This window comes from Corapipo altera, unplaced genomic scaffold (genome assembly GCF_003945725.1).
Source record: "Corapipo altera isolate COAL_440 unplaced genomic scaffold, ASM394572v1 0, whole genome shotgun sequence".
In the NCBI taxonomy this organism is placed as follows: Eukaryota; Metazoa; Chordata; class Aves; order Passeriformes; family Pipridae; genus Corapipo; species Corapipo altera.
The window spans coordinates 51532025-51556670 of record NW_020884872.1 but is presented as its reverse complement, the minus strand read 5'-3'; the positions used below and the strand labels follow the sequence as shown (position 1 = coordinate 51556670).

Sequence of the window (24646 nt, the reverse complement as noted above, 5' to 3'; positions counted from 1 at the left end):
TCTCAGTTACCTGGATTATACCTACCTTTTTGCTTTGTTAATGCAAATGTAATAAATTGTCTGTTATATATTAAGGGAGTTTTTAAATAATGTGGGATTTTTCAAGTCTTATGAACAAATTTATTGGTATTATTAAGTGATCCTTTTTTGAAAATTAAGGTGTCTAGAGTTAGTACAGAGAAACAATACTTTTTTTTCAGAATTGTGTTCCTTCTGTGATTAGGGTAGATTCCATGAGGAACCTTGTCTTGAAAGTCTGGACATAGCTTCAACTTCCAGATGAGTGTTTTAGATAGATTGAGCAAACCTAGGATAACTTGCATAGGAACAAACGTAACTGCAAAAACATTTTAAGATTTGTCCCTCCTAAAAGCATGAGGGACATTTTTTTTGTGAGGGAGAGAAAAAGGAAAGGAATATTAATTTTGATTTGGATTGCTTGTCCCCAGTCAGATTTATTGTTGTGGCTTCATGAATACTAGCACTGGTACCAAGAGTGAGTCACTGAACAGAAATGAACTGCTGGGGGTGTGATGAGAGCAAACCCCAAAGTTTAGTTCTTTTAGTAATACAAAATAAGCTTTATGTCAAAAGCAGCTATTTAGCAGTTCTCTGAACAGCTTTTAGCTTGCTTTGACAGAAGGCTGCCTACCTGTCAGTTAGATTTACCATGTACTTGAGTAAAATGTATTATTGGTTATTTAAAATTAAATTGTAGTGTTGTTGCTTTAGTAAATGTATTAGTACTAACCTTGGAGCTGATCACCTGACTCCACCAGTGTCTCCTAAGAACACTTGTGTTCAAATTGATGCTCCAGCACACTTCAGAAGGAACCTAAGAAGGTGCACTAAGATTAATTGGTCTCAGTACGTCCTTAAGAGAATGGTGCAGCCTTTCTTCTATCAAAGTAAACCATTACACTTTTACTTCTCTCTTATGTTTAATTCCCAGTATTATTATGTTGCTTACAGAAATTACCAAAATATTTATATAAACCCTTAAAAATATAATTAACTTCTGCATGCCACTTATTTCAGAAAGTATTAATATAAACAAACCCTTGATGCTTTCAAGAAAATCATTGATGATTAAAGTAATGAATTGAGGACGGTCTAGAATCCCAGAACTCCCTTTGTCTAATCAAATCAGATTTGGTTACATTTGATTGGATTTGTTTAAAAGAACCTTCTGGCATTTATAAATGTGAATGGGAGGGGGGGGAAAAAATCCATGTGGTAATCTTCTAGTCCTAGTGACTAAGAGGGGAAGAAGAGATAAGGGAAGTACTGAGATTTCTGAGCTCTGTTTATGTAGAGCTCTGCAGTACATTTGTTGGGTTAATGAAAATCATAAGTCCGTTCTAATATGTATTCCAGGTGAAGTAGTCTGTCTTTCTTTCTTAGCAAGGATGTTCAGTCCCAGGGTGCTGGATGGCTGCTTTCTGTTCTATTCCACAACCCACAGAAAAGCTTGTACCAAAGTGATAGGTGGTGGCTGATGAGTAGCTATTGGCACACTAAGCCTGAAACCATTGGTCACACCTAAATTTGAAAGCAAAAGACAGCATTTTCTAAAACTCCTACTGTGAGCAGAATTGCATGGCATTAATATCAACATGTTAGACCTGAGACTTGCATGTGTTGTTTGACTAGAACAGCTCTTGAAATATTTTCATTGATAATTCACCAGTGAAGGCTTTCTGAAAAACATACTTAAAAAAAAGGGAAGCTTCTATACACAGCACTTGGTTTTACTTCTCACATTGCAGAAATAAATATAAAAGAATTTACTTGAGTTTTCTAACCAGCAACCATGATGTGCATTATATTTACTTCTGTAGCACTTTAATCACTATTTCTGTAATGCATATTGGATCGACAGTAATTGAATCTAGCATCCTGAATTATCCATTTCATGATCTTCAACCAGTGCTCTACTAAAAGCTGGAAATACGCAGACTTGGTAACTTTTAGGGGATGAATTTTGTTAAAAGTAGGAAATGAACAATATACTTCATTGTATATGAACTTTATACAATAGAGCCTTCAAAATGTTCTTAGCTTGTAAGTTTTGTCACTCAAAAGCAGGACATAACTTGTCTAAGGTTTATAAGTTATGTATGACCTTGTGTCTTTTCTGTTTCTCACAATAGTTTTCTTTAGCAATAATCAATTGAAAGGGGGAATTTCAGATTTCTGGACTGTACACAGGATTTATTTTTGCAACTATGATTACTGAAAATAGTACTGTTAATTTAATGAATTTAAGAAGCAAATTATCTTTTTCTGAAGTGTTCTGCATTATATATGTAATTAGGAATGGGTTATATTTTTTAAATTTTTTTTGGAATTTTTAATAATATGTTCAATGATTGGAGGCTTTTGAAGTATTCACAAATAAAAAATCTATCATTAAAATATTTAATTTCACCCTGTATTAGTACCTTCTTAAAGGTCAGGGAAAAGTAACAGCAGAAGTGTGTGAATGGGAGAAGTAATTAAGGATCCCCCCAAGTAAATTGCCTGTATTTTCTGTCCTGTTTTGTAGTCTTCAGTTAGATGGGAAATATTTATTTTATGAAAACATGCATATTTTTTTATTGTGTTTTGTACAACAGATTTGGAGAAGAAACCTACTGTGCAAATTACCATGGAAATAACTTGACCATTCTGTTTCTGTAGTTGTTCTTAATGCATTGGTTGGCACACATTGCACAAAACGGTCATTGTTTACATTAAATTAATTTCAGTAGTTTTGATGAGAGTCCTTTAATATGTCTAATTGTAAATTGAGTAGAGGAACAGAATAAAGACATCTCTTTCATACCTATGTTGTTCAATTACTTCTTTCAGTTCGGAGGTGCTAAAGAGAATGCACTGAAGAGACAGACTTCTGTCAAGCTCTCACTTGGCCTTAAGGCTGTTAAAAAGAAACACTACATTCATTCCTTCACTTTGCAGAAACATTTATTTTCACCCACAAGACAAAGGTGTAGATAATAGCTGGTTTTAAAAATACTGTTCTGCATACATAGTCATAAAAAAGTTGCTTAAAAAATTTTTTACAGATTATTAAAATACGTATTTAAAAAGTAAACAAAACTAGTTGCTTGCATTTTGCCCATAGGGAAAAAATAAGTAAATGCAAATAATTGTGTGATTTCTTGTTAACTTTTATATTCAGCTATTTTTGTAGCTTCTTTTTCTTTTTCTCTGGTTCATTCTCACTGCTCGCCTCTGTAGATGGATTTGCAGACACATCCTTTCCTAGTATCTGCAGTAAGGGGGAAAAAAAAAGAAGTCAAAACATTTTTTACTCAATTTTTTTCTATCCTGGTAAAACTTGAGTTTACTTGTACAAACTTTTACATACAGTGCATCAACATCAGAACCTTTTGATTTAGAAAATCATCTGCTACAAGACAGTGTGGGAATCAGAACTGGGAAAAGATCAAATTTACAGACCAGGACTATAGACTGGACCCAGAGATGTGTTTCTCTCTGTGAGACAGTATTTAAGTGGCTGGAACCTTTGGATGGACACAAAGGGAATGATCACTGCATGTGCATCTTATTCCTATATTCCTTTCTAACTAGAAAGGAAGACTAGTAACTGATATTTAGGATGACGGAGTATTTTGGATTAACCAGTACAAAGGACCTTCCCAGAAATTAGTACAAGTAGAATGGAAGAACAGGGGGAAAAAAACCCAAACCATCAGCTTGTATTAGTCTTACTTTGTGTCTGTTTTAAAAGTGTGTCCCTTGGACTGGAGTCACTCAGTTCCTGAGTCATGCCCCTAGCAGTAGCTCTGTTGGTGAGCTTAGTTGGTGAGCACAAACAAGGGGCAGCTCAGAAAGTGAATGCACAACAGAATACAACGGTTCCTTTCTATTACAAATTTCATTATCTACTCCCAGTTTTTAAAATCACAAGGATTAGTTTCAACTCAGTCCAGTCTGGGGAGGATGAACAGATGGAGAGCAGCCCTACCAAGAAGGACTTGGGGGTGCTGGTGGATGAGAGGCTGGACATGAGCTGGCTATGTGTGCTTGCAACTCAGAAAGGCAGTTGTATCCTGGGCTGCATTGAAAGCAGAGTGGCCAGCAGGACAAGGAAGGTGATTTTGCCTCTTTACTCATCTCTGGTGAGACCCCATCTGGAGCACTGCATCCAGCTCTGGGGGGCCCATTACAGGAAGGACACGTTGAAATGAATACATAGGAGGGAAACCAAGATGATTAGAGGGATGGAGCACCTCTCCTATGAGGAAAGGCTGAGAGAGTGGGGATTGTCCAGCTTGCAGAAGAGAAGGCTCCAGGTAGACCTTTGAGCAGCCCTTCCAGCACCTGAAGGGAGCTACAAGAAGGCTGGAGAGGGACTTTTCACAAGAGCTTGTAGTGACAGGAGAAGTGGGCAGGTTTAGATTAGCTATTAGGAATAAATTCTTTACTGTGAGAGTGGTGAGACACTGGAACAGGTTTCCCAGAGAAGCCGTAAATGCCCCATCCCTGGAGGTGTTCAAGGCCAGGTTGGATGGGGCCTTTGAGCAACCTGGTCCATTGGAAGGTGTCCCTGCCCATGGCAAGGGGGTTGAAACTAGATGATCTTTTAAGGTCCCTTCCAACCCAAACCATTCTATGGTTCAAGATAATAAAAGAGCTCAAAGATCAGAATATTTACATGCATTTGGAAACATGATTTCTCAAAGAAAAAAGAAATAATAATGTTCGACTGTATAAACAACAAGGAGCTCTTGCATATTTTGGGTTGTCTTTTTCCTCTATGATTAGGGCTACTCAATTACTGCAACCATATGTTTACAAAGAAAGTCACATGTAACTTTAAGTGCGCAATCTTGTAATGTCTTGCAAAATACTTAACAGGCCTAAGGTGTGAGACCAAGTGAAAAGCCCAGTGTCCCAGATGCACTAATAAGCTGGAATTGAAAAGTCTTACGCCAGAGGCAGTCACTAGGACATTACAGTTCTTACAACATTATCAAGAGAAAATTTTTATATTGTGGGAGTTGTAGGACAGAACTGCCATGACAGCCAGCAATTATACAGAGTTAACTTCTGAGCCACCCATCACACTGCAATTCACTGGAGCAAAAAGATCATATTGAGTTTTGGCAGATTTTCAAAGAGAGATTTGATTACAGAACAGTGAAATTCAAGATACTACTTCAGCAAATCATCACCTTTCCCAATGGGCCCAGAACAGAAATTTAATTTAGATGCCTCTATTCTTTTCAACAGCCAGTGAAAGCAGACCTGTGTCCTACCGAGAGTGGATATGAAGCAATCATCACAAGCTCCTGCTAAATTGTTTTTCTTTTCTTCTGGTTAAATTTCAATTTTACCACATGACAATTTTGTAACATTATTGAAGGGTAATATGGTGCTGTGAATTTTGTGCCTTACCTTCGGTTCTACCAAGACCATCCGCATTTTCTGATGTTGGATGTTGGAATCATCTAACGTAATGTTCACTTTAACTTTATCAAATACATGTAATGTTGTGTCTTCCACAGTAAGTGATGGTACCTGAAAGTTTATATTTTGTATAAATACTTGCAATGTCTTATGTTTTTATAGAAATAAATATTTTTGTAGGAAAATTCAATCTTACATGTAAATAAAAATGGTCACAAATTAGTGCCATAATATCTGGTATACATAATTAGATATCAACAGTATCACAGAAACCACTGTCAGAACCTGTTTATTTAGATTTACAAATACTATAGCAGCACTACTACTATGGATTAATAAACTTGCATTTAGAAAAACCTCTTGTACCCTTCTAAATCCAACTACAATACACTTTAGTCATTCTGCTCAATTACCAAATAAAAAAATAAAGGTATTTAAGAACAAACCTTAAGAATAATAAGAACACACCTCACTGTTGTAATCCAGTTTTGGTGTTGGTTTGTCTTTTTCTTCAAAGAAGACTGTTCCTTCTAACCCATACTTAGGAATCAGAACCACAATTGCATTTTTTCTTACAAATAATATATATGCATCTTCATTTACTACTCCCTTGGTTTTGAAGAATAACTGTAACAAAAGTAAAATCCAGAAATAAGAAAAAAAAACCACTAGAACATTGTCTTCTGAATTACAGATATACTGCCTTAGAAAAATAAAACATTCAAATACCAATCTATACTTAATGAGAATTACACAGCATATATTGAAGGCAGATTTAAAAAAACCCCATAAACCATTTATAACATTACTGTAGTATTAAGCACTCACCATATTTATAAAAAACACAAAACCAAAAGACCTCTTAAGATGCCATTATTGCGAATTTTTCAGAACAAGCAATGTAGCCTTTAAGCTTTTCCTCAAACAAGCATCCCTCAGCCTTGATCATTTCTGCAGACCTGCTTGGTTTTGCACTATAAAGTACCAGTGTTCCCCCCCTTGCTTTAAAATCAACGTGAATGTCCATGGTTAACCCTGTAACATCTCAGGACTACTTACCTGTGTATGGAATGCAACAGATGCTCTTTGTGCATATTGTGCCATTTTATGTCGGTAATTGAGATTTTTACACATATCTGCTAGTTTATGTTTATCTGTCAGTTCTGGGTAAGTACTGTCTGCTCCTATGGCCACTGCCAGAAGCCGATGCACTATAATATCAGCATACCTGCAGAGGTGAGGTTAAACGATCAATGACATAGCAAAACATATTTTTTGACAATTAAAAAGTTTCTGAATGTAAGTTTGTTTTTGTGAACCTTACAGATCTAAAAGTTTTTGTAATAATGACAGTCTGATGGCAACTCCCTGAATCAATCTTTGCTGACCAAAGATGCACTGCGGAGCCAGAATGAACTATACTGTTTTCTATATTGTGTCAATAGAGCCTGTATTGTTGAATGCTTATAAAGAAGAAACAAAGTTTTATTTTTGGATTAAAGAATGTTTCACCATGGCATCTTAAACTAATCCCTCTCACCTTTTTCATGAACTAGACAAATTTAGCGTAGAATAGTATTACTATGCCACTGATCTGCAAACGTAATCCCATTTGAACTTCTTAGTACATAACTTTTATTAGAACCTCAGCAAGGAACTTTTAAACACATCTAGTAGGAATTAAAATTACTACTTGGACCCTAGAAGTTCCCCAAATTATCCACATAGGAATTTTAATCCGCATGTAAAGACATTTCACTTGAAATGTTTCTAAGGAGCAAAAGATGATAACAGTTATTTTTCTCAAAACTCTGATAATTCTTGGTTAGAATTTAAAAAAACAACCTACTTTTCGAAGTATGATTTCATTACAAGGCAACAGCTACAAAAGCAAGTTTCCAATTAGCAGTGTTTTCTTATGTAAAGTAGAGTCTCCTCAAAATTTAAACACAGCTTCCATCTAAAAAGTGAATAGGCAAACTCTGCCTCAGTCTCTGGTTGAGATTAATGCTAACTGACCCAAAAGTGCATTTCTATGACAGAGATTTGTATTAGGGATATATTTCTATTACTTTTATGAGTCTTTTAAAAAAATGTACTAAATCTTAAGAGTTGTGGACAATAAATTTGGGAGCTTACATGAAGATGGATCATGATCTAAGCCACTGCTGTTTGAACTGAAATCTAACACTGAACAGAAACAGTACTTTGTTTCAAGCAGAACACCACAATTTAAAATAGAATTTCTTCACAAATAAATAACTTCTTTTTGTTCTCCGAAACTTCTGTAAAATAAAAGTACCTTCTAATAGGTGAGGTAAAGTGGGTATAAATAGGTGAAGCTAAGCCATAGTGATGAAAATCATTATCCATTCCAGAGCAGAAATAAACAGCTTGCATCATGCAACGAGTGGTCAAAATTCGCAGCAGTGTATTTAGGTAGGGGAATGTAGGAGATTCAGCTTTGTCTAGTGACTCAGCTAAAGCCTTTGCTGAATCTGTCTTGATTTCCAAATTCTGAAACGAGAGAAGAAGAAATATAATAAAGGTCAGGTATTACTAGCAAATGTTAAGAGTACAAGCAGAAATGCAACAGCCACATCCATGGTAATCTTAGCAACTGGCACAGGTATCACAGCTAATAACATAATGGAATGCAACTATTACAAAAATAAAAATCTACCCACGCACAGGTCCCTCCCTCATTATTACTAGTGTTCTGTGCAAAAAATGAAATGTCATTAGCCTAGGAATTCAGAAAATACATCAATTCTCAATGAAAAAACACTGTATGCCAATACTACAAAGTTGCTTTTCTCCCCAAATAAATCAGAAGGAATATAATCCCCCCCATATTTATGCCACACAGAGATTTTCATCCAAGCACAAGGTAATTGACTTTGTTGTATTTCCTCCGCAAAATTATTATAAAAGTGATTTGTAAAACTAGTACTGTATGACAATTTGATCCCTGTTTGCCAGTGTTCTCCGATAAAAATTCAGATAGTGTGAAAATACAGGGCATTTTAGATTTTCAGAAACACAAAGCTCAGTTGAATGCTCTTTCTTTCATGTACACCACTGACAACAAAGTATGATCCAGTGATCAAATTATGCCTGTATTATGGTAAAATAATTGCATATTTAAAAAGTATAAATACAGCGTATTAATACCTAATTGTGATGGTTGTGTCAAAAGTAGTGAAAAAACCACTTTGGTTTATTTAAAAGAATGTTTATCTATGCACAGAAATTTACCTTTCCAAATAAAACAGTACTTTAAAAATAATTTTCAGACCACAAATGAAGTCATTATCATCATTCCAATTTTATGCCAGTGGAAAATTAAATGGGCTAGGTTTCGGCTTGTCTATTAATCTCACACTGAGAGATTTTGGGAGTTTCTCTCTTGCCCTTAGGAAACCAGAAAAAAGGGGTGAGGAAAGAGTTGAAGGGAAAGTAAATATGGATGCACATCACAGTATCTACAAGTTAGAAGTTTAGCTCGAATGAAAGATCCTGAAACTGAAAAAATATTTTTTTTTTGTTCAGACTTGTTTCAGGCTAAATAAACCTTTAGCTGATCTAAGGAAACGATGGAAACCATAAACACATTTTCTTACTTCCTGACTTTGAGAGAAACATATTCGACTTGACTGACCAATTTTTAAGTATATAAATAATGTATATGATCCAAAGCCAAAAACTGGCTCAAAAATCACATGTGACTTGGAGAGGAGAAACATTCACAGCATACAAGTGTTACAATACAAGACTTTAGAGAGTGATTTACTTTCTTAACCTAAGAAAGGGTTTAAAAAACTCAAGAGTCTTCCTTTCATCTAGAGGTACAATCATCTTGCTACAAGTATCAGCACTTTCAAAAGGTAACTGATACACTTTCAAAATACTGCTTTCCAACCCTTACTCTTGGGTAAGTGGCCAACCAGAGAGAAAACATGGCTTTTCATAATGAATTCACTTAATTAACATGGTAAAAACTTGCCTTGGACTTCGCAGCCTTCACAAGGATGTCATAATTTGATGGGGGAGGAGCAGGATGTTTCCGGAGCAAGGCAAACTCTGGGAATTCATCATAAATTTTTTGTGCTACAGAAATGTTGGCAAGCAACATAAACTCTTCAACCATGGAATTTGTTTCTCTATCGTGATAAAATATTTTATATTGTTAGAAATGCATTAAATTATACATTTGAGTGCCTAACGAAGAAACATTTCACAATCCTAACAATATTTTATAATATTAACTAGTGGTTTTGATCATTTATACTCTTAGGCAAGCAATTCCAAGACTAAAAACATAACACTTATTAAGTTTCAAATATCGAGTCAGAAAAAACCTGAAATACTCTAAAATATAAAATTAAAGAAAAATGTTCTTTAAAAGGCCTGAAAAGGCCAACAGATAAGCCTCTTGATTTCTTCCTAAGAGTACTGTTAAAATACTGCACCATTTTGCACACCATAAAGTTGTGACAGTATACAGAACCTAGTGTAGATTTTAGCACAGAAACTAAGTAGTAGTATGCGAGACAGTATTTTATCTTCAGAAATTGAATCAATAGTCCTGTTACTAGAACTCCTCTGTAAAATTGTAGCACTGCATATGTGCCATAACTGCTCAGTTGTTCGTGAAGTTTCAGTAATCTCTAACTTCCAAGTTCTAATTTCTCTCCTTTGTTACTACCAGTAGAAAAGCACCACAGAGAAGCCAGTGGGATGTAGAGTTTGAAACTTAGTGCTCTGTTGAATCAGTAGTAAATACACCAGTTCATATATGAAGAATAGAGTTCAAAACTTGCTAAACAAGTAGTGGAGTACAGGAATTCTCTTCCAAGGATCAGCTTGCTCAGTGAAGTTGTCGATGTCCCATCCCTGGAAATATTCAAGGCCAGGTTGGGTGGGGCCTTGAGCAACCTGGTCTAGTGGAAGGTGTCCCTGCCCATGGCAGGAGAGTTGGAACTAGATGATCTTTAAAGGTCTCTTCCACCTCAAATCATCCTCTTATTCTATGACTGTCCTGCACTATTATAGGAACTTTGTACACTATTAACTGAATGTTTCTACTTAAACATGTCTTTAAATCAATCCCTACCCTGAATTAACTAATAAATAAAATGCATACTTGAGCTCCTTAGTCTGCAGATCAATAGGATCGTGAGTTTCACTGTCCATGTGGAAACGAACTTCTGGTGACGAAAGTGTTAAGGCTCTGGAAGACAGTAAGTGGTATTAATGAATTACAGTAAAGCAGACAGAGCAGCTGAGCTGCAAGCCTGTACACAACATCTGAGTTTATCATGAAACTATAATTTAAAATTAGCAGAAATTGTGCAATTAATGTTCAAATTTGCAGAAACTGTCATGCTGATACATACCATAGTAGCTCCTAAAATTTCAAATGCTACTCATCTGGTTGTGTTTTCATAATGACTTTTAAGAGATCTATATTGACTGATCTTGTGAAGAAAAAGTTAACATTTCGAGTTTATATTTTTGGGGAAATGAAGATAAGCATTTTTATGCAAATCAAAATTGGGACAAATACTTCTCTTTTGTAAGATTTTTCACTAGAAAAATGGATACAGCACCATCATACATATTAACTACAAAAAAAGTCAGAAAAAAAAGCAGGGAAAAAGGTAATAGGTACACTGCTTGGTTTACCCATTCTCAATTCTTTTCTTCTTCAGAATTTTTGCTAATTTGTTTAGTCCACGAAGGCTGGTAGTAATCTCATCATTCATAGTTGCTGAATCAATTCTCATCTGTGCTTCGGCATATGTAAGAGAAGCCTTGAAGAGGTTAAAAAAGGAGAGACATCAAGACACATAATTGAATACATAGTTCTGTCTTGCAGAAAGTGCAGCTTCCTGTCAAAGCTGGTTAACAATAATGTAAAGCTAAATGCCTGTCATCCTCAAAGAATAGTGGACATCTATGCAAGATGTTAAGAAATACCATGCACTGTATTGGTTTTTATGCTGATCGTAGATGTATTTTATACATCAGAGATCTAATTCTCAGAAATGTATTAAACATTTACAGTATTTAACTGAATCCACAGTATTTAACTAAAAATATAACTAGCTGGTATATATCAACCATGTCCTATATATATCATATGCCGAGTAACCATACACAAAAACATTGCAGCATTAGAGGCTTAAAAGAGGGCAAAATATAATATTTTCTTTATTTTTAGGATTCCACCATAATTTTGTAAGTCTAAGAAAATATAAATGAATAATCAGAAAGAAAACTTATATTATCAAGTTTGTTGATCATTGTTTTTATAATACAGCTTTCAGCTTTTTTTCAGAAGTGTAATAATATTTATGTGACTAACCTTGGAATTAATAATACTCTTTGTAAATCTGGTTTTTAGAATTTCAGCCTTGTGGTTCATCTCCCAAATACATGAAAATGCAAGTCTATAAGAGGGAGAAGGAGAGGAAAATCTGTTAAAATCCATACATAAACACGTGTAGTTTCTTGTCAGGATCAAATTATGGATCATATGCATATACCTGTCCACATTAGATCTCAGGGAGCATAAGTTGGAACTAAGTAGCTCTGGAACCATATCAATCCTCTGCAAAGTAAAGAATAATAATCATAAGTAGTTAAAAGTATGTATTTAACTTACTGATTTTTAATATACTGAAAGCTTAGAGGTAATAACGACTTTTTTTTCTATGAAAGCTCAGATTCCTGAAAGAAAAGTATGCTACATTAAGGAAATTCATTCCAAGATCCATTTAAATTATCTTTTTTTTTTTTTAGTAACTGTTATTTCTGAAAAAATATTGTGGTCTTTAAGAAATAAGATAAACAGGACCAAGTTTACAGTGTTAACGAATGCAAATCATAGGAAACATCAGAGATTTAGCTATTATGAAAAAAACCCCACAATGGAAAAGGCAAACCCAGGCCAATTCTGCAATTGCAGATTAGTATTAAAACAGTATTCCAGTTTCAGAGCCGCATGTCAATAATGCTTCAAACAGGAGTTGAAAGGGATATTCTCCAGATAATGGATTTTAAAAGATAAAAAGGAGAAAAAAAATGTCTTAGACAAATTAAGCACAGCCTGAAGGAGTCTGCTTTTTTTTTCCTTAATTCAGAGAGAATGTATCTACTCCCAAGAAGTAAAAGGGGAAAGCAATCAAAATCCAACCACTTAATAGCACCAAAAGCCATAGAAAACAATTACTTTTTCACACAGATATACTGTTGTTCCTCTTTTTACTGACTCCTCGTCCAAAGCATTTCCTGGGCGAATGAAATGACTGACATCTGCAATATGTACACCGACCTGGAAAACAAGCATCACATTATGCATCTCATGAAACAGAAAGAGTTCTCAAAGAAACTTTCTCAAGTTTTTATTTACAACCCAACTTATCCACTGCCAGCTCCCTTCAGCAGCTCCTGTATCTACTAATAGGAATAGTTAAATCCTATCATACAGATATTAGAAAGGGAATAGTTGCAGCAATTATTCATAATAAGACATGTGTACGTTTAGGGGGAAGTTATATTCATTACCAATGCAACTCTTCTTTGCCTGGGGGCTCAAATAACCTCTTTCATTTTCTTCAAGGCTCACTACAAAGTTCTTACCTTCCATTCTGGCACACCTTGCTATTACAATTCTGAATTCCAAAAGGAAGACAATCTGACTAAATTAGATATAAGGGGGTAGAGAGCTGGTGTTAAGCCTGTAGCTTTTTAATGCCTTTTTTTTTTAATAAAATAATCATACCATAGGCATTATAGCAGTATCTTAGCTTTTTTTTTCTGACAGTTTCTTATTCTAATAAGGATAAATATCCTTGTTTATAATACTTACCTAAAGCAGTAAATACATTTTATGTTAATTTCCCATGACAAATGAGGATAAACCAAGGTGAATTTAGAAGACACTAAATTCCCACACTGATGTAATGAAAATCAACTCCCTTTCTTTATTGCAATCTTGCAGCTGTGCAAACATCACTATTTTATTATAACAGATCTGGAGCTTTGTTCATGTCATATACTATTCTACAGTCATGTCATATATTATTCTATTCTATTACCACTACTGCGCTGTTTGCAAAATAAAGGAAGAAGTAAATAAGTAAATGATTGGCTTGATACAATACCTCTATATTTCCATTTTCTATTTCTCTGCAATGTAATGCATCATCAATATCCGTACAGCCAGGAGGATCAACACTACAAACATTCAGATGCCTTAAGTCCTCCCTGTGTTTCATATCCTGAAATTTAAAATAAACAAAAAACTGTTTTCAAGAACACCTTCCATATCAAAGTAAAAACAATTATTTGAGAAAGACACATTACATAAGATTTTCCCAAGCAAGCAAGTATTTTCAAAATGCTTTGGTTTTGTTTTTCTTTAGGACAAGATTAAAACAGATATGCAGAAACTACAATGATAGAAAAAATAAGACAGAAGATTATCAAGTAATAATTTTTTTGTTTTACAGCAATCAGGAAGAGGAACAGAACCATAATCTTGTTATGATCTTAGAATTAGCAGGACCAGGAGTCAAGAGTTTTTGAAGTGAAATTTTGACTCATGTCCAGATGGATGACTTGTTTAGGATACGACTGCTCTCAACTCTAGCTTTCTAAAGCTTAGAATGTCTAGACAGTTGAAAGGAACTGCACACTTTGGAAGTATCTACCTCTGTACAATGGCTACAAAAAGGTCTCAAGTATCTAAGACTAGGCAACTGACTTTTAGCGAGCTAATTTACATGAAGATCCCTCCTTCTGTTTCCATTAAAAAAAAAAAATAGAAGTAGGTAATAAATTATAATAAAAGTAGCCCACCTCCAAGAAATAAAAATGCACACACAAAAACACTCAGCCCAGCCCAAATCAAAAACTATGCTCAAATTGTCCCCCGATGACATTTTCCCATAAATTCTAAAGCAACCATTTCCCATATTTAAGCTACTGGGGTGAACCTGAAATTCACTAACTGCATTTAAACAGAAATTTTCCTTCTAGAATTGCTTCTTTCTCTAATTACTGTATTATAGCAGAAATACATTTAAGTCTCCACACCTCAGATTATTTTGTCCGTGAAACAGGCTGCCACATTTGGTTACAAAGCTATTTTGCAAGATGAAAAACTCTTAGGGATGATTGTATAATTATTTGAATTGCAGTCTCCCGTTTGCAAAAACATTCTTTTATCTTTTTATTCTTTAATGAAACCTGTAATATGTTTTCTGTCTTAAAATGTTTATCCCCAGCAAACATAGTTTTAGCCAAACCCCAAAAACTTGCAGAGGTCTTATTTCCATAGGAAATCCAGCTGAAAGTTCACCCTAAGACAAAACAGTCCTGGATAACATTTCTCCTATGTCTGGTGCATTGGAATATCCAAAAGTGTCAGAGTTTGCTTTGAAACAGAAGGCATAGTAATTATTACAGTAATTTACAAATAATTACCTCTTCTGTAATGCTCCATGGCATTTTTGGTAGGAAACTAAGAACAGCCTGGGAAAAAGCCTGATGAGGGACATCATGTTCAAGTAGAAGAACTTCTGTCTCTGTCTCTTTATCTCCAGCACTTCCCAAATTCTTTACAAAATGACCCTGAGAAACAATATACATACACACACGTGCATACATCAAGTGATACCATTTGTCCAAAAATAAGTATTTGAGAACATTATCCCTTAGGTTACTCATATATTAAACTACCCAGTAGAAGCAATCTTTTTTCTTTAGTTAACTTACTCATCTTTAAGAGAGAAATTTCATTTTAAACATTTATTTGATTCAGTAAGTCTGCACTGTGTACATCCCCCTCTTTTCCTCGAATGGCACTAAATTCTACATAGTTAAGGCAGAAAAAATTGTAAACATGAAATCTTTTTTCAGGAAAGAAAAGCCGTTGCTGAATAAGCAGCAAAACTAATAAGCTCTAATTTCTCTATGGGTTTGCATTGTGTCACACTTCATTCCTCACTTCTGTCATCCCCTGCAGTAATGCTTTGTCTTAATGCTTCTTCCATATATTCCATGTGCCTTTCATTTCTCTAAACTTGCATGAGTCACCTGTGCGCTCATTCTTAAAAGCTATGCATTCCCACACAAGCCACTGGAAGCCTCTTCAAAACCTAGCTAGTGTTCAACACAAATTGGCACTGGTGTCCTCAGTTTCTCATACAGCCTCGTATTTATTTACACTCAACTTCTAAGAAGTTAATTACCTGTAACTCAGTCCTACTGGCACTTTGATTGAATTTAGCCTATGTGTTAAATATCTGTCAGAACAGTGATCAGTATGTGTGAATAAGCAAAATCAGAGCGAAAGGTTCATATTTCTAGGAACTCAGACTAAAACAATCACAGAATTATAGAATATGCTGAGCTGGGAGGGACCTGGAAGGATCGAGTCCAGCTCTCAGCCCTGCACAGGACAACCCCAAGAGTCACACCACATGCAAGGTGGTCCATGGTTAGTCTATATAAAGTATCTTAAGTAGCACATATATGTTTACTGCAGAACTGCATGAGTAAGCTTTCAAAGCATGATAATCCATACCTGTTTTTTTGAGGGAAGAGCAAACTACATCAATTAAGGACTTCTAATATGCACCATCGAATGGCATTCAAATAACATAAAATTCATGTCAACGCTGTTCGCAGTTGCTCAGTGTTGCAGATAATAAACATTTTATATATAATAACACATAAAAATCAGATAGCTAAAAGTTCAAAAGAAAATGCTTAAACTTACATTAGGATACCTGGAATTCCTGGGCCAACCATCAATAGCAACAATTATTCTTTGTCCTTCCAATGTTTCTGCTTGTCTGGTTTCTATTCGAATGCGAGGAATTCTGCGATCAGCTGGTGTAAACAAATGGCGCCTTGCCTATTAACAGCCAGAAAAAACAACAATTAATTCCCAGTTAAAGACAAAACCCAAAAACCTGCACCTCCAGGTTTATTTCTGGATTTATTAACTGGATTATTTCTTTACCTCTTTGATCTGTGATTTGGAAAGCATGCCACAATACGGTCTCCAGTTTCGTTTTATAATGCCCACTACTTTTCCTGTAGGTCTCAGCATGTCCTTGTTAACAGCAGTCTTCAGCTGGTAGGACACAAAGGTTAAAAATACGAAACTGTTTAAACTCATGTAAACATGTTTGACTACAGCACATACCTCAAACCTTGGTAGTAACATTTTATGTCTCGTTATAATGCCATAAATTCTATTATAACCTCATAAATAGAACTATGCCTCCCTGTGCTTTGCATAACTTTTAGCATTTTCAGTAAGTGACACAACTTCTTAGTTGTGGAGTGAGTAGAGATAGTGGGACAAGACAGTATTTCTTTCCAGTCTTTTTCTGCTGTTCTTCGTTTTTCTGAAATTATGTTCATTAAAAAACCCCAGACAAATAACAATCTCCATCTTATTTTACAACCTATTTTAATTTTCAGGAGTCCTTTTATGCTGCTTGAAAATTCGCCAGTAATTCTCAACACGATCATTAAAAAAATATTCCCATGACATTCAACTGAAAGATCATTTTTAAAGGAATGATCTTCTTGGTCAGGACATATGTGTGTGGACTGCGTGCACATTAATTGCAATTACTGCAGGAAGCTGAGGAATATTTTACAACTGGTTCCAAATGTACTGCCTACAAAAGGTAACTGTCAGTGTAATACAACACCTGCTCCTATTCTAGCAAATCCTGATCTGCACATTAGTATACAGATTTACATTATTTCCTGACTACTACTCAATAACTTTTGGATTTATTAAGCTTAATAAAGTAATGTGGGAATTTCTAACTGAGATTAATTAAAAAGTATCCATTCTATACATGATCATCTATTTAACACAATTGTGTTAAAATAGTAGTTAAAAACTACAAATTAAGTTTTATAACTTCTGTATTCACAGCCTATACAAAGTATGGATAAATCTAAAGCCTAACACTGTCAGGTACTGCAGATTGAATTTCTCTCTTAACATAACAGTTAAGTAAAATTATTTATTTCATACAATGTTTTCTTTCTCCTCTTCATTTTCTATGTCATCTTCATTCTGGCCATCATCTTGCAAGACCACTGAGGATGGTGCTACCCATTCATTTTTTGCCAACAGCTCCACGGCTACAATATCTTCATGAACTGCTCGGTTTAAATGTTTCAGTCCCTGAACAATTATCTGGAATTTTTAGAAAACAAAATGAAAATGCAAATATTCATGATGATAAACACAGAACACCCAAATCAAAGCAGTGTAACAGAAGAGTAAACATGTATAACAGGCTCTGCACTCCAAAGAACATTACAAAGCATGTTTGTGACTCATTTTTTTTCCCTCTGTCTAGGTTTCTTAGAGTACTGATGATCTTATTTCAGGATTCCAATTCCTTTTATAAAAAAATGTTTTTGGCAGGCTTGGGGACTCCACATACTACTGCAAAAGACAAATAAAAGAGAGACAGAGAAGTATCTCCAGCTGCAACCACAGATAGGGAGAGAGGAGACAACTGCCACTGCTTGGAAACAGTGTCTGTACAACTGTATCAACTGAGAATTCAGCAGGGAGACAGATGGGTTGACTGCTGGGAAGGAAAAAGCCATCCCCTTCTCACCAAGCATGAAAACAGGAGGGGAAATAAAGCAAGAGAACCCCACAAGGCTTTATGACAGTTTTTTCTGAAAATCCTACTACACACTTGTTCCTTTGTCTTTCACCATATATTTCAAACTGATTTTAAAAACTGTTGAGTCAATTGAAAAACTATTAACAACCAAGACTCAGCTTTATTTTACCAATTACTTTATCAAACTCTAATTTTAAACACATTATTCTTTTTTTCACAAAGAGCACAGTCAGCATTTCAGTAGTCAATATCCATACAAAGAACAAATGAAAATGTCAGCAAAAACACTGAAAAAAACAAGAAGAGGAAAAATTACTAAAATGCTCCATTTTAACACAAGTCACCATGAAAGAATTAAATTTTAAGTCATTACTGAGGCTAGTTAAAGTTCACAGCACAAAGACAAAATGAAAAATTCACCTCTCTGTTTTCTTCAGCATCTCCATGAACCCAAACAGTAGCTTCAAGATAATTCTCTCTGCTCGCCCTATAAGTTCCTTGGAGGTAAATACCAGATTTTATTCCTTGCTGCAATTTGCTAAGTGGAATATGTTCTGGGAATATTATTTTTCCACTTTCTATTTCTTTCTTTAGGAAAAAAGGAGAAGAAATTTTCAGTATTTTATATTCATGATTATTTCCAAACTGAGCTCAGGAACATGACACTCAAGCTGACAAACTCCAAAATTGTAACTATGTGCAGGTAGGAATAAGCTCAGTAAAAAAAACTACTACTAAGCAGTATTTTTTCTAATAAAGCATCAAAAGCATAAAAACCATAAAAACATGGCAATTCCAAGAACTCTTGTTTTCCTGTTTCCCTGCAGTTACTTAAAATGATACTGCATGAGTGGCATATACTTTTCATTTGGATATACTGACTAAACATATATTTAACAAAAAAGTACTAGTACAGTACTACATAGTGAAGAGTATGGCACAGAGTGTATATATACACTGTAAGCTATATGAAACATTATGAAAATACATTACTGTGACTAAGCTTTGGAGCACCTGAATGATCTACAGTTAGCTGCTGAGAAGATCATCTGAGCCTTCCACTTTCTTCCTACTCTTACATTTTAAAGCTCTATTCTGTTAGAACTATGATGAAATGAACTTTCCCATTTTTTGTAGTGAGTGTTCAGCTCTATAAGTTTGTGTGTGAAAATATAAGTCTTGATTCTGACAAACACAAAGCACAAGGAAACAGAAGAGGATGTAGCTCATCTTTGAACTGCAGACTGCATTTATGTCAACTTAACTGATCACCACATGAAAATACTTTTGATCAATAAGTTAACAAACTTTCAAGTACACACAACCCAAAATCTAAGTAGTCAGCAACACATTTTGTTTTCATTTTGTTTCAATTATTTCTCATATTTACACACTTTATTTAAACCAACTGTTATTATTCTCATTGTCTCAACAGTTGCCTAAAGCAACCGGTTTTTTGCAAATAACAAGACACCTACTAACAGGCATATAAGCAGCACTAAAAATGGCTGCAATGTTTCCCTTTTACTTTTCAGTTGACAAAAAGTTAAATTGCCCAAATGGGAATAAAGTCCAGAGCCCTCATATTCTAAACTGATGCTAATAGCCTGACACACAGTATCCAATATTATACTGCAAATAATTTCTGATTAATTTATTTTATAAAAAGAAAATAAAAACATACCCCTTCATCAGATACACAAGCAAGACGATCTACAAGCTCAGGATTAGCTGTCAAGCTTTTTATATACTCCTCACCTAAAAAAGCACACACAAATATTTATGTGAGACATGCACAGGATTTAGGTATGAAAAGACTGCACAGTTTATCTGAACAATAAATTAAACATACATACTATTTCACTTACATGTGTAAGCAGTTATCCCTTCCTCTAAAGCTTTCTCTTTATTAGTTCTGTCATTTGTTAAAAAGATAACTTGAATCTTCTCCTCATCCTCTATTTTCTTCAAGTGTTCATTGTACCAGTTTACTGCTACCCGAATGGCTCTGTCATTGCGGTCATTAGAAGTTTCTCCTCGCTTTTGCTCTATGTACGTTTCTCTAAATAAATTTTAAAAACAAAGGCAGGGTGTGACAAAACAAAAAAAAAAATCCCAACATGTATCTCCACTCAGAAAAATTTTCCAGACAAACAAGATCAAGGCTGTGAGGCCAAAAGAATCATTACTGTACCCATTTTAAAATATGTGTAATGCTTCTTAGGCCACTGAAGGGCCAGGAGACAGACAGGTAAAGGAAAATAGGAAGGAAGCATTAATTTCTAATACAACCTTCTCACAGACAATTGAAGAGGATTGCATTCAAGATGTTAGAATTGTGGATTCGAGATTCCTAAAGCTACAATACTGCAGTATTGTAAATTAACTGTGAGCACAAATAAATGCAAATTCATTGCATCTTCATTTCTTAGAGCTTTCTGTCACTAACTTACAAACAGATTTTTGAATTCTGCTACAGACTAAGCTGACAATAAAGCATTGGAATATGTTTAAAAGGAAATGGAAAATCAGTATTCTATTGCTCAAGATAACAGTGCTATCTATACAGTTTATTCAATATTCCAATCCTCCTTTCATAACATATATATACTTATACTAATTATAAACAGAAAAGCTCCTGGAACATGCAACTATCTCCCAACAGGATTCTTTAGAAGTATACAGTTCTATGCATACCAGTCTAATTTTTCTTCCTGGTCCACATCTTCCAATTTTTGTTTCCCACTTTTTTTTACCAGACATCAGCGCAACTTTGTTATACCCCATTCCACACCTTACCTATGATGCTCATTGGTGAAAGAATAGAAATGTTTTTCAGGGTTTTGAATCATGTCCCTAATTCGCTTGTATACTGGTGCACTCCGATTCCTGACTTCTTGTAAGACTGTCTGTAGCACAATGACATTCTTAATTACAGGGTCTTCAAGGACGTCAATCTGAGGAACAAAATGCAAATGAATCAAAATTGTTGTTTAACTGTATCCAATAACAGGACTTAAAATATTTGTTTGGTTAACACATAAGAAGCTAACAGGAATAATGAGTGGCACTCCTTCTGTCTTCTTCTCTCACTGCTGGGAAACTGAACAGTGTACTAAGTTGCTTCCTCCTGTCATAGGCAAAAAAAAAATCAAGTAGGATTTTCCATACTGTCCATGACCTGAATTTTCCTGGAGTAAAGAGAAGGACTTATTCTGACTTCCAACAAATTCATCCCCAACATATGCAGGTCTCCAAACAAATGTAAGGCCAATTGTACACTAGAAATTTTATTTACATAAAAGGGGTTCCTGTAAATTGTAATCTTAGTAAACAAAATACAACTATGCACGAGCTGACAGTAATCGGCCATAATTTACAGGCTGTATGGCATATGCCTTTGTGAGGAATGCCAGCCATAAAATAGCTCCTGAGCACTGTTACACAGTTGACAGGACATGCCTGGACGTGCATGTGTAGGCTTAAGTTCTCAAAAAATAATCCCACCAGTGCACTGCAATTTTAATTTGCACAGAGTCAAACCAATTGGAATTCTGTTAGCTGCTCTTGTCTTTTAAAAGATGTTTTTCTTTTTTAAGGAAATTTGTTAAAAATTTGTCATCACTTTTCTTTGCTAACTCCTGACAGTCATGGTATGCAAAGATCCACACCAAGGATCCAAGCAAGCTGTCAGCATAAAAGGATGAGAGCTCCACTTGCTAGGTTTGTGGTAAGGAACTGTGCAAACCCACCTCCAGAATGAGAAAGCAATAAGGTTCTAGAAGGTATAGCTAAAAGAATCAAAAGCAATGGCAGACCAAGCTTCCCTGACCTCGATGTTTAGATGACCTGAAAGATTTAGAGCCATATTCATTAGGGAAGAAATCCAGTATTATTCTACGTACAAGCTGAAGTACCAGGCCAAGCCTTACTTTTGAAAACCTGTTTCAGTTGCCAGGCAAATCCTTTCCCTACTGTTACCAAGACCTCCTAATCCCCACTTCTCCAGCTTGTGGCAGCATACTCTGGCACATTCTCAGAGTGCTCCACAGGATGCACACACAAACTTTACCAACAGACAACAACAAGTCCATGCGTAACAGGCTGAAAACACCCTTTGATATGCTGTTTTGGGAGGAAAATCCTTACTTACAACTTTTGGGATGTAAAAATGCTAAAATACCAAAGTGTTGTGCCCCTCTTCTGAGTACTCCATGTCAGGATTCATTAATTACTTCCAGTCTCCAATGTCTGCTCAAGGCTATTCTACCTTCTACACAGGTATTCAAAAGCAACTAAAAAAAAAAAAATTAAATGTCAATCTTAGGATTCCAATGTCTCCCAGGCTCAAAGTCTAGTGTCTGCGCTGCTCAGACTCAAACCTTTGCACAACTACTGATGGCTACAGAGCAAAGTTTCTCCCGCTGCTTCCAGAGTTGCACATGGGATGATTTTGCAGCTTCTATTCATTACACGAAATCAACATCACAGTATAGAGAACACAAACCTACATTCTGAAAAACAGAAGAGACATTTAGGGAAAATTCTGGTTGAGAAGAAAATTCAGTGACCACAAGAAGATCCCAATCACTGTTTCAGAGTCTACCGACTCTCTCCGACTGACTTTTTCCATACCCACATCAGATCACAACGAGCAAAATAAATAAATGTTGTTGTTTACTCCTACCGTTCACAAAACAAGGCAGAAAAAACCCAAAACCAAATAAGTAAAAAACCCCAACCCCCCGAAAACCCCAGAGCTAGAGATGTTGCAGCCCTCTGCTGAGGAGCTGGCAAGGAAAGAACGGGCTGGCCAGCCAGGGATCAAGTAGCCACAGGGAGCAATGGGAGGAGCCAAGCCCCCAGCGCGCTGCCAGACACCGGAAGCCCACGCGTAACGGGCGCGGGATAATTCACCCACACACGGATTCAACCGAGGCCGGAGCAGGAAGGGCTTGAGGCTCCACATGGAGCACGGCTGGGCCCAGAGGGAGGCGGCGGCGGCGGCGGGCCCTCCCCGGGGCCCTGGCCTGTCGCTCCGCTGAGGCTGTCGCCCATCTCACCTGGTGCAGGAGGAGGTTGGTGTCTGGCAGAAGGAAGTGCGGCCCGGGGCAGAGGCTGCTGCTGGCGCCGCTGGGACGCGCCTCCAGCCCGGGCGCGCCGGCGGTGCCGGTGACGGGGGGGCAGAGGCGGCACGCGGCGGCGCCGCACGCGATGTCCTCGCGCAGGTAGTGCTCGCGCACCACCTTCACCACCGCGCCCGCCCGCGTGCGCTTCACGAACGTCCGCGAGGTCAGCATGGCGCGCGCGGGCCGCGGGAGCGGGCAGGGAAGCGCCGGGAGGCGGGGAGCCGCGCGGCAAGCGGCGCCCCCGTCGCCGCGGTGATGTCGTGCAGCCGCCCCGCCCCCGCCGCGTTGAGGGGAGGCGGAAGCGCCCGCGCGCGCGCGTGTGTGTGTTTCCGCAGTCGCCGCCGGCGGTCGGGGTGTGCGGGGTCTGCTCCGGGGACCCGCCGGGCTGGGTCAACGCCCCCCCCGCAGTTACCGCTCTGCAGCTCGGGGCATCCGGTGGGCAGAACAGCATCCCCCCTTCCTGAACCGCCCCCGCCCCCCGTGGGGAAGGGAGGGTTGTGGCCCCGGAGAGCCCCCGCGGGGAGCAGCCCCGCTGTCGCTGCCCGGGCTCCGAGCGCGGCGTCTCCTCTCTCGACAGGGCTCTGAGCAGCGCCGTCTGTGAGAAACAACCGTGGTCTGTGCTTGGGGATTGTAAAAGTCCGTGTGGCTGCTGGGTCAACCAGCCTGGTAAGAACAGTGCAGCTACCGCTGCTGGGAAGGCAGTCAGTGTTTGAAAGGAGTGTGTAGCGGTGTAGGGGTCGGCCTCTTCTCGCAGGCGAGTAAGGACAGGCCGAGAGGACACAGTCTTAAGCTGCGCCAGGGGAGGCTTAAGTTGGACATCAGGAGAAATTTCTTCACAGAAAGGATGATTAGACATCGAAATGGACTGTCCAGGGAGGTGGTGGACTCACCGTCCCTGGAGGTGTTTAAGGGAAGACTGGATGTGGCACTGAGTGCCATGTTTAGTTGACAAGATGCTGTTCGGTCATAGCTTGGACTCGATGGTCTCAGAGATCTTTTCCAACCTAAGTGATTCCGTGATCAAAGTATTCCTTTACCCTTTTATCTGGAAAGTCTGGTTATGCCTCTTACGGGATGTTCTCTTAGGTAATATATGCCTCGTGGGTCTCCTGAGTTTTTGGTGCATGCACTTCTGACAGCTTACACATCTTTATTTGTTATACTAGTAAGCTAGATTCACACTGGTATTTAACTTAGTGTCCTCAAAACCCTTGTTTATAGTTGTTTAGCAAGAGAGTCCTTAGGCAACTGCCCTCTTCAGAGCTTGTCAGTATGCTTTTCTCAGGTGGAAAAAAAAAATAAATAGCAATACTGAGGAGCATTACTTGATTAGTTGTCTAGTTTAACTGGTTAATTTTTCATAACAACATAATGCCTTTCATTTGTTTTGAT

General features: G+C 37.1%; 3 protein-coding genes across 18 annotated transcripts in view; 2 read left to right on the top strand and 1 right to left on the bottom strand.

Moving 5' to 3' along the window:
- BORA (bora, aurora kinase A activator) overlaps window positions 1-18155 on the top strand; it is a 34797-nt gene extending 16642 nt beyond the window's left edge. For 4 of the 11 annotated variants that reach the window (XM_027646910.1, XM_027646918.1, XM_027646901.1 and 1 more), the window contains exon 13: window positions 780-2420. In XM_027646910.1, coding sequence (XP_027502711.1) covers window positions 780-1003 — 224 coding nt within the window. In that variant the 3' untranslated portion in view covers window positions 1004-2420. Of the gene's footprint in view, window positions 1-779; window positions 2421-2618; window positions 2996-5262; window positions 5420-6765; window positions 6813-13958; window positions 14302-17846; window positions 17879-17914 lie in introns of those variants that run through there. The other 7 variants (XM_027646941.1, XM_027646957.1, XM_027646971.1 and 4 more) reach the window with 7 other exon arrangements.
- On the bottom strand, window positions 3150-23432 carry DIS3 (DIS3 homolog, exosome endoribonuclease and 3'-5' exoribonuclease). The gene is made up of 21 exons (XM_027646834.1): window positions 23189-23432; window positions 20925-21082; window positions 19994-20187; window positions 19810-19883; window positions 18546-18713; window positions 17516-17680; window positions 16478-16591; window positions 16232-16369; window positions 14935-15081; window positions 13611-13727; window positions 12677-12778; window positions 11991-12055; window positions 11810-11894; window positions 11128-11255; window positions 10586-10672; window positions 9446-9602; window positions 7742-7956; window positions 6499-6667; window positions 5908-6066; window positions 5428-5550; window positions 3150-3274 (listed from the first exon to the last, which is right to left on the bottom strand). Exons 1-21 carry the CDS (start codon window positions 23423-23425, stop codon window positions 3185-3187), a joined length of 2892 nt encoding a protein of 963 aa, XP_027502635.1. The 5' UTR covers window positions 23426-23432; the 3' UTR covers window positions 3150-3184.
- Window positions 22972-24646, top strand: part of PIBF1 (progesterone immunomodulatory binding factor 1) — a 111195-nt gene continuing 109520 nt past the window's right edge. For 4 of the 6 annotated variants that reach the window (XM_027646881.1, XM_027646872.1, XM_027646846.1 and 1 more), the window contains exons 1-2: window positions 23590-23689; window positions 23832-23920. The gene's annotated coding sequence lies outside the window, so the exon portion shown is untranslated. Of the gene's footprint in view, window positions 23204-23589; window positions 23690-23831; window positions 23921-24646 lie in introns of those variants that run through there. The other 2 variants (XM_027646854.1, XM_027646863.1) reach the window with 2 other exon arrangements.